Source organism: Molossus molossus, unplaced genomic scaffold (genome assembly GCF_014108415.1).
Source record: "Molossus molossus isolate mMolMol1 unplaced genomic scaffold, mMolMol1.p scaffold_m16_p_4, whole genome shotgun sequence".
Classification (NCBI taxonomy): domain Eukaryota; kingdom Metazoa; phylum Chordata; class Mammalia; order Chiroptera; family Molossidae; genus Molossus; species Molossus molossus.
Window position 1 is genome coordinate 17720001 of NW_023425377.1, and position 16254 is coordinate 17736254.

Sequence of the window (16254 nt, forward strand, 5' to 3'; positions counted from 1 at the left end):
CAAGGTTTGCCTCTCTCATGCCTTCACACAGACGACAAACACCTTTGCTGTCAGAAACTTTCAAAAGCTGGGTTCAAATTCACTTTTAATATCGGGCCAGTTCATCAGCTCACACTTGTTTTACTGTTGTCTTAATTATAGTGACTTGTATAAAACAGGCTATTAACTTATTGCTGACCGATACCTGTGAGAAATATATAATAGGAAATTTATAATAATAATAATAATAATAATAATAATAATAATAATAAAAAGAGCAAAACTACCCCGTCACCAGGACGATGCCTTGGCCATCATCCAGAGTGGGTCATACCCTGCTGCTTCAAGCACAAAGCTCAAGGTTCTAGGTCATGTTTGAAGTCACTCCTATACAGCATGCCATTTAGTTCCCACAAGTCCTTCTGAGATTGGTCCTTCCCTGTTCACACATGAGGAACGGAGACAGACAGAGGTTTGAAAACCTTGCCAGAGTCACACCCTAGCAGGTGGGGAAACCAGGACCCCAGGGCGGCAGTCTGGCCACGAGCTCTGCTTCTAACCTTCGCTCCTGGCTGCAGCCACCAGCAATTCTGCCCACATTCCGAAACCCCAAAGTCTTCCTGGTCTCTCAGCAAGGGCAGGGGCTGTCCCTTCGGTCACACAGACAGCTGTCACACATTGACCCTCAGTCTCCTCATCTGTACAATGGGAGCGGAGTCAACGCCTCTTGTCCCACTTGAGGGAGTTTTGTAGAGAGTCTTTGTGCAAATGCTTTGAAATCTACAAAGCGCTATAGGAGTTTGAATCCTTCTCCGAACACAGTGAAAAGAAGAAAGGAAATCAATCAATGCTGGACACTTACTCTGTTCTTAAATCCTCAACGAATAGAGCTTTTTCAAGGAACTTAAACTTAATGAGGGGGGCCCCTGGTAAAATTGTATCTGTGAGCAGTACTTTGAAGCTGAGTCTTAGAATCTTCATATCGGAGCAAATCTGAGAGGTTCTTTAGTTGAAATCTTCCCTCCTTCGGATGTTTGGCACACCTTCCTAATAGTCTTAAAATGACAGTCTCCTTTACCATGAATCTCAGTGACAGGAAGCGCAAGGGAGATAATTTGCCACTTCAGACAACTAAAAACTTCTTTCTTAGGTGACATTATCTCACTTTTGGTTCTCCACCCTCATACCTTTGCCATCCTAGGTAGGGAGAAGACAGAGAAAAATTCTCTTTTTGTAAGAATTTCACAACTTGCACAAAGAGAGGGGGGACTGGACGTTTTCATGTTCACTTCACTTGGTCACTGCATAGCTCCACCTATGGGGTGGTTGTGTGATAGGAAGCCAAACCCTCTATATGCCGTTTGCTAAGACCTGAGCCACTGAGGTGCTGAGTGTCGTATTGTAATAGCTCCTCGAGCACCAATCCGCTATGGTTGTGTCTCATGGATGATCCTCAAAGTGCAGCCCAGCCATTCACAGGGGGCAGGCAAGCAGAAGTTCAACGGCCCCTGCTCTCCCTTCCAATCCCCCTCCTCATGCACACTTTCTCCAAGACATCTGCAGAGACTCAAAGGCATTGTCTTCATTTCCCACAGAGCTTCTCAGGAAGACCACAGAGAGAACCATAAACTAATAGACTGATGCATCATGTTAGAACGGTATCAACACGTTCCTTTAATCAGTGCACAGTCAATATTCTCCATCATAAACAAGTAATGAGTTTCTCAACTCCTCTCCTCAGACGTCATCGCAAAATATTTTTCGGAGGCGTGTCATCTGTGCTTAATGAAGGGACAAGCATTGTAATTACGTGTTAAGCTCTTTCTTCAGCGTGAAACTGCTGCTGAGTGTGAAATGACTATAATTCATATTTTTAAGACCTTGAATTTATTAGCATGTATTTTCTAGTCAAGGTTAGGGGTATGGCACTTGGTGGTTAAAGGATTCGGGTTCCTCTGTGCTTTGTTATGCCAGAGTGAGTGCATCTGAGTTCAGATGCCAGGCGAGGAAAATTGTCGTTAATGAATCAGGTGGTATTTTTGGAAAAAAAAAAAAAAAAATCAGAGAACTGAGAACTCATCTTCCTTTGTGAATAGGGTATGCTGATGAAACGTATAATTGGGTGAGAGGGGACTTGGCGTTGCTCTGTGAATTACCGTGGTGGAGAAAATGAATAGGACCTGTGGGCTGGAGGCCCCGGGTAAAGCACAGCTCTAAGTGTATACCCTTGGATGAAAACGGAGCCTCCAGTTTCGAGGCTGCTTGTAAAGAGAAAGAAGAATAAATTATTCCCTTTGGAAAACGACTTAGTATGGTTAGAAACACATGAGATCAGTAAGTGCTTAGACAAAATTAGGGACTCCCGGAGACTTTGATAGCTCTCCTTTGCAAACAAATGTGAAGGGGGTCGCTGTTCTTTTTCCACCCGTTTTGGGCGGAACGGAATTGGTAATGATCCATTTAACCTAACCCCCTTTGTGGGCAACGATGAATGTAGAAGACATCAAGTCAGTTAATCCAAAAATGAAGTGTAAGGGTTGCGTGTGTTTGTAGCAGGCAGACCCTAATGAATCTAGGGATATGCCGAAAAGGATTTTCTTAGGAAGTCAAGTTCAAGCTGAGAGGTGAAAAGTAAATAGGATTATCCACAAAGAGTAGGGAAGAATGGTTCAAGAACAGGGAACAGCAAGGCTCTGCGTGAAGGCTCTAAGGCAGTCTAGAGGAGACAAAGCAAAGACAGAAGGGCTGACGCCCTCACATTGAGGAGAGAGGACTTCTGATAGAACAGCCAACTCCACACACACGGCAGTCGCGGCTCCTTCCTGAAGCTCTAATGCAATGACTGTAAATGGACTAAAAAAGGACACAAAACCCACAGGGATTCAGGAATAGAGTAGAAGAAAGATGCTGACAAAGCTTTGGAAATGAAAAAGAACAACAAAAAGCAACTTCATTAGCAGAAGACAGGAAACTGAATGCTAAGAGCCTGTAGGTTTAGTGAAAACCAAGCCAAACGCTAATTCAAGCTGCAGAAGCCTGGCCAGGTGCAGGAATGGGAGCCCCCGGGCACCCATGTGGTTGGGAGTGTCCGGTGGGACAGCAATCAGGAAGACTGCTTGAGGTTTGCATGGGCGACCGTCGGACCCCTAGTCTGTTTCTCCACTGTACATACCCAGTGACCAGGCCACCCTCACTGTTATGAACTAAATGTTGTGCCCCTGCCCTAATTCATATCTTCATATCCTAATCACCAATGTGATAGTATTAGGAAGTAGGCCTTTAGGAGGTGATCAAGTCACAAGGATGGGGCCCTCATAAATGGGATTAGTGCCCTTATTATAGAGACCTCCAGAGAGCTCCCTTGTCCTGTCTCCCACATCGGGACACAAGGAGGACACGGCTGCCTGTGAAGTGTGTGCTCACCAGGCACTGAATCTGCCAGTGCCTTGGAGTTCCCAGCCTCCAGAACTGGAAGAAATACATTTCTGCGGTTGATAAGCCACCCGGTCTATGGCATTCCATGACAGCTGTCCACACGGACTGAGACACACTGCGGAAGGCTTGAACCCTAGGCTCTGTGATGACACAGCTGAGGGTAGCAGTGCTAGACTGAGAACGGGGAATTCAGTGCAAACCTACATATTGAAGAGTGAGACCTCCTAGGCCCCACCTGAACATAACAGCCACAGAACTCATCTCAGGCAAGGGATCAGGACGGCCTCTGGGGACACTGACCAGCCCAAGAGAGAAGACCTACAGAGTTAGACACTGGGGGTCACCCACCTCAAAATCCCAGCCTGATAATCCCACCTGGAAGCCCACCCTCCCAACAAATCTCACTCATGTGCACAAAACTTTCTAACACGTTCTTAGTGCTCTGCTCTCAAAGCTGAAGAGAATCCGGGAATCAGTGGTCATTTGAAAACGCCCCAGTCAAAAAGCCAGAGGCCCGAATAATAACAAAACGAAGTAGAGAACAGAAGACACTTGAAAGGGTCAAAAAGTAAAGAAAGGGTAGTACAGCCATGAAATTAATACAGGGTGCTAGAGAAGGGAATGACTGTGGAATAAAGAACGTTGGAAATTGAAATTTGAGAGCAGGAATTAGAAGTTCAATGGAAGGAATGGAAAGTAGACAGGAGCGCAGAGGGAGACACCAAAATAAGAGGCTGGAAGGAGTGGAAAGAATCCTGGGAGACGAGAGGCTGGGGCCACCAGGCAGAACCAGATCACCGCTCGCAGTGCTTTTGTTTTGAAATTTTACCTCCGAGCCAGTGGGTGCCAATGATGAACAGCAGACAAGGGAGAGAGAGCTAGTGGTTAGCCCAACCTGGCCAGGAAATCAGGTCAGGTTGTCTAGTTCTGAGATCTGAGAGTCTCACTCTTCCTTATATTCTATTGTAACAAACTATGGACAATTTTGGATCAAGAAATAAAACTATAGCCACTGGCTGATTTTCTTTAAGGATCACTTCTAGTTTCAACTTATTTCAGGTAAAAACTGATGTCAGCTTTTTCGTCTGAACTCCCATTACTCTTCGTTTTGAAAAGGTTATAATTAAAATAAAACGAGGCTGGCTTGGAGCCAGAATCATGAAGGGTGTAATTAAGGATGATTTTCTGATTTTCTGTCTCTACACCCAGCAGGGCCATCTCACTGGGGGTGGGGGTGGGGTGGGGGGTGGATTTAAAAGCAGCAATTGTGTGTTTCTTAGAATATTACAACAATCTACCTCACACATTTTACATAATAAATGGCAGCTGCTGACATTTTCATAAAGATACAAACAATAATAAAATGCTCTGTTCTGAGGCGGAAGGTAGCCCCAGCTCAGGAATGTCAACAAATATACACACTGGCCCACTCTGCTTAGAGTGGAGGGGGGGTTGGCACTTGCTTTTCATGTCGCACCTGCCCCGACATCACGAATAGAAATGCAATATTATACCCCCCCCCCATTTTATCTTTGGAATGATTTTTTCTTTCCCATTTTAGACCCTTATGTTAAACATGGACTCTAAAGGATATAATTTTAATTTTTCAATAAAAGCCACTTGTCCCGTGTAACAATAATAATGTGTCACATTGCTCCCCCAAACTCATAGGCTGGCCACTAAGGGACAGTCAGGTGCCTCATGGCACTGTGGCTATAGTGTATGTACACTATGTACACTACATAGACAGTGTAGTCATGACTTTGAGGGAGGCTTAAGGAATGTTTTGATTGTTAAGGCATTTCCTCTAGTATTTTGCTGGTCTAAAAGATTAATAACTCCAGAACTACTTTGGGGGAGTATGTTTGGAACATCTGAACTGAACAGTGCTGGCTCAAGACTCGGAGAGAATGAACATCACTAACAGCCGGCGCCTGATGGTGGATTCTGAAAGCACCACTTCCTTTTGATCCTACTCGGCGGACCTCACAAGACTCAGAGAGAAAGACTCCTGGCCTTTGAAGCTTGGCAAAGTCACGTAAGATACGCTGTGACTGGCGTCATACCCTGTGGCGTAGGCTGGCCATGGTAGAAACCATGCTCATCCGTGGAAACACAGGTTATAGTTCTCACCTGACTCCATTTTCCTCTCAAACTTATTCCTACGCACTGGTGGAAACGATGACATTTATTCTATTCTGGTATCTTCTCTGTGGTTGAAGGGTTTCAGCTTCCCCTTAGGATAAATAATCCGTCTCAGTTCTGGTCTCCTTCCCTGGATAGCATTATGGATATGGGGGAGGGGCCTTCTGTGGCTTTGTGGTGGCAGGAACAAAGGAAGTTAGATTCCACAGATGTTCTGGTTGGCATCGGGCTAGCAACCACGCTCAAGTCCTCAGTGAGTGAGTTCTGGTTAGTTCTGTCTGTGCTCACTCGGCGCCCACGGAGGTGGGTCTGAAAGGTGTTGGTGGACACAGGTCTGGGTGCGTATCCCACTCCATCCCCAAACTGACTGTCTGCTGTGGAGCCCTCGGCCCCACCACGGGGAGCCTGCCCAGGAGTCTGCCCGTCTACACCATCAGTACTCAACACAACACCACAGAGATGCTTCAACAAACCCTCCCTTCCCCACCATCCCCCAGGAGTTAAGGAGAGTGAGGAGTGCCGACCCAGGTCCCCTTTTTCTCTCCAGCCACATGACAATACAGGGGTTGTGAGACCACCCTGGCATCTGGCTTCCTAGAGCCCAAATGGAAATGCATGATGACCCTTTGCTTTTGACTTTCCTTAAGACCTAGCTAATTCGTGTCTTCCCTCCGTGACCCAGAGAAGAAAGGTATAAGGGCATATATTTTACAACTTGCTTCCCCTCCATTTTCTATCTTCTTCTTCCCATAATTCACTAGAGACCAAAAGAACTGGGTTTTCAACGTCCTCTTCCTGTCTAAATGGGAATTCCCCTGTCTTGGCCTCATAGCCTCCGTCACGATGTCATCTGTTTGTCCCTCCCAGGCCTCTGGGGGCAGCAGTACAATGTAGAGAGGACACGAATACAGAACACATATGTTTAATATCTTTAAAATATAATCTCTATTACATTTGTAAAAGTAGGAGCTGCTGGTAAGTAAAGCAAAGGGAAAGATGGAAATACCTCAAATACTGACAGGTAAACATCCCTTCGTTTCTCCATCCATCTCCTACTGAGAACCACGTGAAAAGGGCACATTATGGGAAGGTCGGATGTAAGGGAGAGAAGGAAAAGAGTAAGAAAGGGAAGAAGGACAGTGTTTTGGAATACAGGAGGGAGGAAAGTGACAAACAAAGGGACTTATGCATGAGCTGACTACTCTTGGAACATGGGCTTTCAAACATACCACCTTAAAATCAAGTGGCCCTCATTAAGCCCTAGCCTGTGGCTTTCAGATCTTCATCTTCTGTGGGGTGGACACCGTGGAATGTGTGAGCAGAAGCGCTAACGTCGCTGGGGTCTTTGGCAGTGTGCAGGCTGGGTGACGACATGTTCGTCTAGTTCACTGTGTTCAGTTTATGGGCTGTGTTCAGTTTATGGGCTGTGTTTATCTAAGGTTACGTCTTCTCTACTCTGTCAGTTGACATATATTTTTGTTTATACACAGTGCTGTTTATAGATGAAAGTACACAGGTTTTTTTTTTGGTCCTTAGTTGAAAAACAATTGTTGGTTTCCATTATTTGATGAGAACATTTTATGGGTTGAAGGAAGGAAACAAACAAACCAACCAACCAACCTCTGGAAACTCCTGAGTTTTTGAGTCCCCACGAACAGCTGCTTGGCCCTCCTCCCAAGAGTGAACACTTGTTGGATGAATGTTCATGGGCTGTTTCCATGTTTTAGACGCTGGGGCGAGGAGAGCTTCAGAGACTTGCCCAAGTTCATAAAGCAGATACGCACGGGGGCCAAGTCCAAACCCAGCGCAGGACACCTTCAGAGCACAGCCCCTGGACCGACATGGGCGTCAATCACGATTCTTCTCTGTGCTGATTCCGATGCGCTCATGCGGCCCACTGAATATTTTCACTTCTCCTTTGAATCACTTCAATATTCACACCATATGACCTAATAATTTGGAATCCTATACATGCAAAACAAAACTAGATACTTAGTCTAAGTGTAGTGGGTGGAAGGGAGGGAAAGAGGAGGTAAAGAAAATTACAGACATGTCTATTAAAACATTAAAGGGAGAGAATGTAGATTCCTTCCGCGATTTCTACATAAGAAGCTCAATAGACAGCTTTTCTCCCCCATCTCTCTCTCTCTCCTGAGTGTGCCCTTTTGTCTGTCTATGTCTGTGTGTGTGTGTGTGTGTGTGTGTGTGTGATGTTTATTTTGATCAGACCGTTGATCCCCTATTTTGGGTACTGTGACTTTTGGAATGACATGCGAGGGAAGGAGTATTACTAAGCCTCTCATTAATTGAACCCTGTTATAAGGAAATGACAAGCTCTCGTGTTTGTAAATAACACAGTCACATTCTTGGCCGGTACAGAACTATTTGGGGCTATTAGCCCCTGTATGAGATGACTGCAGGGAACCATGTTTGAGGAATTCTGAAGCCTGCTTCTCGTGTTTTGTGTTTTGTTTCTTCTTGCAGCTGAAACGGCCCTTCCTTTGGCCAGCCGTCCCTACGTCTCTTGGGCAGATTTTGTTCTCCGTTTCCGCCGACTTGTTCACACACCCGTCCGGACACTCATCGTATTGCCTCGCATTCCGGAGCCTCACCCTGTCTTACTCTCCTTGACCACACATGGCTTGAGTGCTCATTTTTCTCTACATCAGTGTTGAGCACACGCCTTGACTCCTAATACACATCAGGAGTACTTGGTACACAGTCTGTGCTCTGACAGAAGACGGAAAATCAGGTCGCTGCCCTGGGGTAATGTGCACAGCCCACGCGCACATCAGCGGAGGAAGAATTCCTTTATGAAGACCCGCTGGCTTCTTGCCCCGCTGCTTCCTCCCCAGCTTCTAGTTATTCAGCGGAACAGACTTGGCTCTGTGTGTACAGCGGTCCCTAGAACCTTCTCTCTTTCTGTACCTTTGCCCTCGCATGTGACTGGGCAGTGGGATTTCACCATCTACTCCCTGTTCCTATAGGATCAGATTCCTACAAGGAAACTTTATAGTTGGAAAGAATCCTCAGGACAAGGTCCACATTCAGAAGTAGCCCGCGATCTTACAGAAAATGCAAAGGCAGACTGGACGGCCCACTTCCTGTCTCGGGCACGCACAGCCTGAGACCAGGGGGCTTTCCACATGTCTGTGCAGACTCCAGGAAGAGAAGCAGTGAACAAAAGAACACTTAAGATGTTCACATTCCCAAACCATGCATTTACTAAAACCAGTTTCCATTCAAAGGGAGTCTTGTTTTTGTTTGGTTTCTTAAATTTAAAGGGATAGGTATAGAGCCTGGTGTATGTTTAAATATAGTCTTGAATCTAGGGTGGCGCGTCCTCACTTCAGAATAAAAAGCCTTGGAGAACGGTCAGCAAACGCTGTCCCACGTGGGGGCTGGGCGCCGACCTTGCTAACACTCAGTATCTGCCTGAAGTGAAACAACCCTCTTTTGTGATTTTTCAGCTCAACCCTGGATTATTTACAAACATCTTAAGCCAACACTGCAAATACGGTAACTATAGTAACTCTGAAAAGAAAATCAGCAAACCAAAACTTTAGCAGAAAGGAAGCTCCCAGTCTGTTCCCTGAGAGTTGAGATATTTTAAGAAGAAATGCCAGAGGCTTAAAATCTGCTTTTCATTAACAAACAAACCACAACATCAAAAATAAAAGAACAAATAAAACCCCTTTAGCAGCCAAGATAGGGGTTTGAGGAAACAAGAGTTACCCCAACAGAGAAGGCCTCTAAAACAGATGCTATTTTCTCACTTTTGATTAATTGCAGTAAGTGGGAGGCACGTTGGATACTTAAGTTTTGCTTGATTATTTTAGAAGACAGTCAATTATAAATAAGCTGTGGTCTTTTAACTCAATTTATTTTCCATTAATAAGTAAAACCAAGAAAATCTGGGTATAAAATATTATTTTTAAAAACCTTCATTAAAAACATTCCAACTTAACTGCATCGGGGGCTTTAAAGACCCATTAATTCATATCTCAGCAAATGACTTTTCTGTCACTCTCCCTTTTTTGTTTTGTTAATCCTCACCCCAGGATATTTTTCCATTGATTTTTAGATAGAGTGGAAGGAAGGGAGGGAGGGAGGAAGGGAGGAACATCATGTGAGAGAGATGCATGGATTGGTTGCCTCCCACATGACCCCAACCAGTGTCTAGGATCAAACCTGCAACCCAGGTACATACCTTTGACCAAGAATCAAACCTGAGACCCTGGGTCTGAGGGCCAACACTCTAACCACTGAGCCAAACCAGCCAGGGCTAATCTCCTTAAACAAAAAAATCCTCGACTGAGGATATATTTTTATTAATTGTTAGAGAGAGAAAGGAAGAGAGAGAAACATCCATGTGAGAAACATTGATCAGCTGCCTTCTGTATGCGCCCTGACCAGCGATGGAACCTAAAACCTAGGTATATGCCCTGAGTGGGAATTGAACCTTTTGGTGTACAGGATGATGCTCCAACCAACTGAACCACCTTGACAGGGCAATATCCTTTTTGTATATTTTTAAATCTGTAAGACATTCAGGTGATTGCATCCTTTTAAACAAATCCATGTAAAATAAATTTTATAGGACTACAGTGTTATTACTTAGTTTTGATCAATATATCCTAGATATATATGATGTTAATATTGGAGAATAGCAGCTGAAAAGTGCATGGGAATAATCGGTACAAATTTTGCAACTCTTCCTTAAATCTAAGTTAATTTTTAAATGAAAAGTAAAATACTATAGCCCAGGCCAGTGTGGCTCAATTACTTGAGCATCATCCTGTGCACCAAGAGGTCACTGGTTTGATCCCAGGTCAGGGCACAGGCCCGGGTTGCAGGCTCTATTCTCAGTAGGGGGCCTACAGAAGGCAGCTGATCAATGTTTCTCTCTCACATCAATGTTTCTCTCTCTCTCTTCCCCTTACCGTTCCTTTCTCTAAAATCAATAAAAACATATACTTTTTTAAAAAAAAGTAAAATACTATAAAGGGATTAGCTGTTTGGAGCTAGAAGTGACCTGGCTTTTTACAGATAGCAGGGCTCTAGGATTAGCTCAAGGTCACACGGTGGGTTTGCTGTAGGTCACCGACTCCCAGCTCAGTGCTCTTTCCACTCCATCCTGCTGCCTCTGAGGCATGACCACTCAGCACCACCTGCTAGTATAATTCCAGGGACCTCTCTTAGATGACTCTACTTTCCTGAGCCCAGAAGACACACCAGCATGGATGTGCTGATCCAACTGTGAAGCCAGAGGCCAGAAGGCTCAGTCACCAAGTTCATTACCTGTTATCAATAGCTGAGGTCAATTCTAATCAATAGCACAGATTACAATGTGGCACCATTCAATGACAAATGTGAAACCAACACTGATACACTGATCTAGACTAATCAATCAACCACATTTCATTATCCTTTCAATTGGCCAGAGATTCTCCCACCAAGTGCATGAAGAAAAAATTCCAGAATGAAAGGGTTAAATGATCACATTCTAGTCTCCTGGCTCAGTTCAGGTTATCGAGCATCACCGCAATTTGAACAGGTGCAAACAAAAGACCACTTTTAAAATTAACATATTAAAATCTTTTTAGGCTGCCTATCAGAAAACGTTATTTCTAGCCCCTGTGGAATATGCCTATAATTTTAGAATAAGCAATGAAAATGCAGCAGCTACCCGAAGTCTTTATTTTGTTGCACTGACTTAGAAGGTTTACTTGTTGTTGTGGAGGTTTAATTTAAGGTAGGTTCCAGGGTTTCCCACAGGTTGCCAAGGACTAGCATGTAGAAGAGTGTCTACAGCACTATATGAGCATATACTCTGTTCTATGTCCTTCAGGGTATGATCTCTAAAGTGGGTTGATCCTTGGAGGGTTGTCTTTGTGTTTGGTGTGGGCTGGGTTTGTTTTTAACTACAGTACATTTAGTCTTGTGTTTAAAGCAAAGTTAGCCAAAATCCATTAACTCTTACATTTCTCAAGTCTTCCATGTAACGGAGAGTTTATTCCCTAGAAAGAAGTCTGTATTATATTCCGAGTTCAGCTTCTTTTAGACAGCACCCATCGCTGGGCTGATCAGCACCCATTACTGACTAGTTCTCTAACTGGGTAGCTTTTTGGTACCACAAAACACAGCAAGAAACACACCACAACAACATAAATCCTAAATATCACAATTACAAGGTGGTCAACCTCTTTCTCCAAACTCTCCATTTCAGGTCCTCAGAGACAATGTTCTCCTGGTTGCCGCTTATTGTCATATCCTTTCTAACCACTGCCAGTTTACATATTCCTGTTGAGACACTGCCCATCACACGGATGCAGTGGACCACCAGCCTGGTGCACAGAAACGGGGACGCACACGAATAGGATAACGCCACGTCGGGAGTTTACCTTAGTTCCTTGAAGGGGTCTGCCCTGACATTCGGTGTCTCTATAGATTTAGGGAACACTGTGCCCTCCGCTCCTGTGAACAAAGAAGAAAGCAAACAGAGGTTGGAGACTGTTGGATGTGTCACCTGGGGGCACACTCAGCTAAATGCAGCGAATCCTTTACACAACTCAGTACACACATATTTCTTGCCACTGGCTTGAGGGTTCCATAATAGGAGAGCGTTGAACCAATGCATGCAAACAGCCTTTGAAAAAACAAGGAATTTCTTTTGACAGTGTCCCTGCTGAGATCCGAGTGAGGCCACGAGGCAAATTCCAAGTCAGCTGAAAAAAAAAAGATGCCTAGAAATGGCACGATCTGACTCTGGTCGCTCATAAACTATTCATAATCACCCGAGTGGAAATGTTTGGGAAAACCGCCGCTGAAGCCCTCTGATTGCAGTCAGGGCACAAATCACGGAACACAAAGTCCAAGCAGTAGCAGAAATGCTAGATGCTAGGAGACACTGCAAGGCTGCAAGGGGTTTGCCTAATGACAATTCAGCAGGAGTTTTTCAGTAAACAAAGTTCTATACACTGTTACCTTGAAAAGTTAAACACCACACTCAGAGATCATTTGAAGTTCAGTGCTTTTTGCACTTTGAGTATTGACACTGATCCCCAACCCAGTCTAGACATTTAGCTGTTGCCTTTGCTATAAGCTTTTATCTTCACAGCTTGTCAATGCCAGCTGAACCTTCCTAGCCATAAGGATTGTGATTATCTGATTTGTCTGCTCCCAAAGCGTTTTCAAATTATTTAAGCCTCAGTTTATCACAGACAATTGCACTGGATATTAGTTTTTCAATTAAACTCAGCTAGGCAATATCCTGTACTTTGAAGGAAAAGTGTTTATTTTTATACATTTGGTCTAGCTCTGCGATGCTGGAAGAAGGGGCAGAATAATATCTTGCATTCATAGGTGGATTTCTAGAATCCTCTTGCAATTGCTATAATATCTAAAAATCCTCCATTAACCACTGGTTATTCCAAATCCAGATTTATCCTGGCACACTGATGAGTCCAGGTTTATTTACTTTTGCAGCAACTACAGAAATACTTAATTTTTCTGATATGAACCAAAAACTATTGCAAGTAAAATCAGAAAATAATACCTTGCCTTAACATTATATATAGTCATTAAAAGAATATCCTGGTGAACAATAACTATTATTCTAAGCGAACATTTTGCATGACTACTACATGCGAGACCGCATAATATATATTTCACATATAGTAGCTCATTTATTCCTTGCAATTGCCCCATAAAAGTGACAGATGCAGTAGGCATACAGACATGTAGTGTGGGGACATTTGCAGTCTTTACTTTTACTTTTCAAGACCCTAAACCACATTATTTCAAATATATTAGAATGCACCCATAGCCCCATTAAAATGCAAACATTTTAATGCAAATTTCCTAAGAATGTTCATTGTTTTAGTATGCATATATTGTTCATTTTGCTCTTGTGATTTAACCTTTATTGTATTCTTTATAACTGTCATAGCTAATCTTATATGCCTACTTGACTGGATCACAGGGAGCCAGATATTGGGCTAACCATTATTTCCGGTCTCCAGATGAGATTAGCATTTGAATTGGAGGACCCAGGAAAGCAGCTCCCCATCCAATGAGAGTGGCATGATCCTGTCTGTGGTGGGATTGAACAGAACAAAGAAAAGGCTGGAGGAAGAGTTCAGCCCTTGCTGCCTGACTACTTGAGCTGGGACATCAATTTTCTGCTCTTGCTGCTGTTGGTGCTCAGGCATCAGACCTGGGCTGGAATCTACATCACTGGCCTCCCTGGGTCTCAGGCATTTGGACTCAGACTTCACCGCACCACCGGCCTTTCTAGATCTCTATCTTATAGAGGGCAGATTGTGGGACTTCTCAGCCTCGATATTGTGTGGGACAATTTCCTATCAAAAATCTCTTCCTACACAGAGATCTTATTGGCTCCGTTTCTTTGAAGAGCCCTAATGCAATTACTGAAGAGTGGGCTGGATTATACATTATAATGCAGCATTTGTTAAACGAGTATTAAACACGGGTTTGCAGAGTATATATTCCCCTTCGACTACACTTCCGCAATCCTTTGAGTCACACCGGGGCCGAAGGCACTGTAGAGGTGGCCTAGTGATAACAATGGCCTGCAGAAGTCACAGGACAGTGAGTGACACTGGGATGTGGCCCTAAGCTGTCTGACACCCAAGAGCATGCCCGCAGCCACCTCTCAGTACCAACTCCAATCTGCTACTGAACAACCCACCTGTCACTACTGCAGTTAGCAGGGACTTCCCTTTGACATCCTTGGCGATGCTTCCTTCTGAGCTGTTTGAACCCTACTTTTGAAAAGTTTAATTAAAAGGAACAATTATGTTTCACTAAGGCAAGGGCAGTTAATTTTGTTTATTCATATTGTCTATACTCTTTAGTCCCAACTCAAATCTCCCCTTCCTCTACCAAGAATTCTATGAAAACTTCACTATAAAAAGCATAACCTCCTGCCCAGCCAGTGTGGCTCAGGAGTTGAGTATCAACCCATGCACCAAGAGGTCACCGGTTCAATTCCTGGTCAGGGCACATGCCCAGGTTGTGGGCCCGATCCCCAGTGGGGGCATGCAGGAGGCAGCTGATGTTCTCTCTCATCAATGTTTCTATCTCTCTCTCCCTCTCCCTTCCTCTCCCTCTAAAATCAATAAAGAAAAATTATTTTTTAAACAAGCATAACCTCCTTTCGAAGCAGCCACAATCGCCTGACTCGCCCACATGGCCATCCGTGGACAACCTCTGTCATTTGAACTGTTACCAGACTGCGGTCAAGCTAAGGTTTCACCTAGTTCTCACGCCCATGCCTATCATTTCATAAGGCCTCTGAGACCAAAGAGTGCTTACTTTGCAACTTTGCCTCTGCCAAGTATCTGCACGTCGTAGAACGTCTATTACATTTATCCTGACCAATTATCCCACAAGGAGGGATGGCATCTTCTTAGGAAGACGAACCTCAAAAGCCTGGGGCGTTTTTCTTTATCCCATCCAGACCCTGTGCTGAGCCTGTTTCTTCCTCTGTCAGAGCCAATGACAAAACCTCATCTGCAACCTTACTTCTTACAGCTGGCTGTCCCAAGCTCCAGAAGGAAGGGCTCTAGGGCAGCTGGTGGCCCCTAGCTCTGCCACCCCTCCACAGCACGTCCGGGTGGGGTGAAAGGTTGCAGGAAAGCGACCCAGCGCACCACAGGTGCTCACTGTAGGTTGGGGAAAGAACAGTCTCCTCTGAGTGCCTGGCCTTGGGGACCCGGCTTTCTGTGATCACATCCGCTGTGCTCCTGGCTAGGAGTGTGTCCTGTTCTCTGTCATACCCCCACTGTGTAGCACAGTGTAGGCACTCAGCAAAGGTTTGGAGAATGACTACACGATTCATTTGGCACTGAGCGCATGCTACCTGGGGTTTTTATTCATTTTGCAGACATTCATTAACTTTTTCAACTCTGTGCGGCCAGGGATAAGGTTAATACAGAATACAGCCAGACTCAACTTTAGGTCCCCAATGCTTCAACTGGACTCATTTCCAACTGTAACTGCCATTTCTATGGGAGGACTAAATGAGTGTTCTAAAATTCCTTGAGCATTACATTTTAAATAAATGCCCACAAGCACAATCTGACACATTTTAACAGCACCTTTAAAATAAAAGAGCATGCTAATAAAGGAATGTTATGTGGTTAAATACATATATCTCTAAAGAATGACAAAAGGTGTGTGGTCTTGCCCTGGCCGGTTTGGTTCAGCGGTTAGAGCGTCGGTCTGCGGTCCTGAGAGACCCGGGTTCGGTTCCCGCTAAGGGCATGTACCTTGGTTGCAGTTTGTCTCCAGCCCTGGTCGGTTGTGTGGGTGGCAGCCACTCGATGTGTTCCTTTCACATCGATGTTTCTCTCTCTCTCTGTTCCTCTCTCTCCCTCCCACTCTACCTCAACAAAAAATGGAAAAATGTCCTCAGGTGAGGATTAAAAAAAAAAAAAAAAAAAAGGTGTGTGGTCTCTTTCTTAGACCAAAGGACCTGCTTATGATATGAGGACTGGGACTAAAAACATGTGGGGCTCCTGGTCACATTACCAGTGAGTGCCAGAGCTGAGATTCACGTTTAGCCACTGAGCCCTAGTGCCTTGTTTTCTCAACTGCAGGCCAATGTGGCACTCACTGCAGGGCAAACCAGCAAAACCCACAGGGCTTGGACTGGTAGAGGAGGTGGGT

At 44.5% G+C, this 16254-nt stretch overlaps 1 protein-coding gene across 1 annotated transcript in view; it reads right to left on the bottom strand.

Annotated features, from left to right (window-relative positions):
* SGCD (sarcoglycan delta) overlaps nt 1-16254 on the bottom strand; it is a 195669-nt gene that overhangs the window by 71410 nt on the left and 108005 nt on the right. The window contains exon 4 of the mRNA XM_036240715.1: nt 11964-12036. Within this exon, the coding sequence (XP_036096608.1) occupies nt 11964-12036 (73 nt within the window). The remainder of the gene's footprint in view (nt 1-11963; nt 12037-16254) is intronic.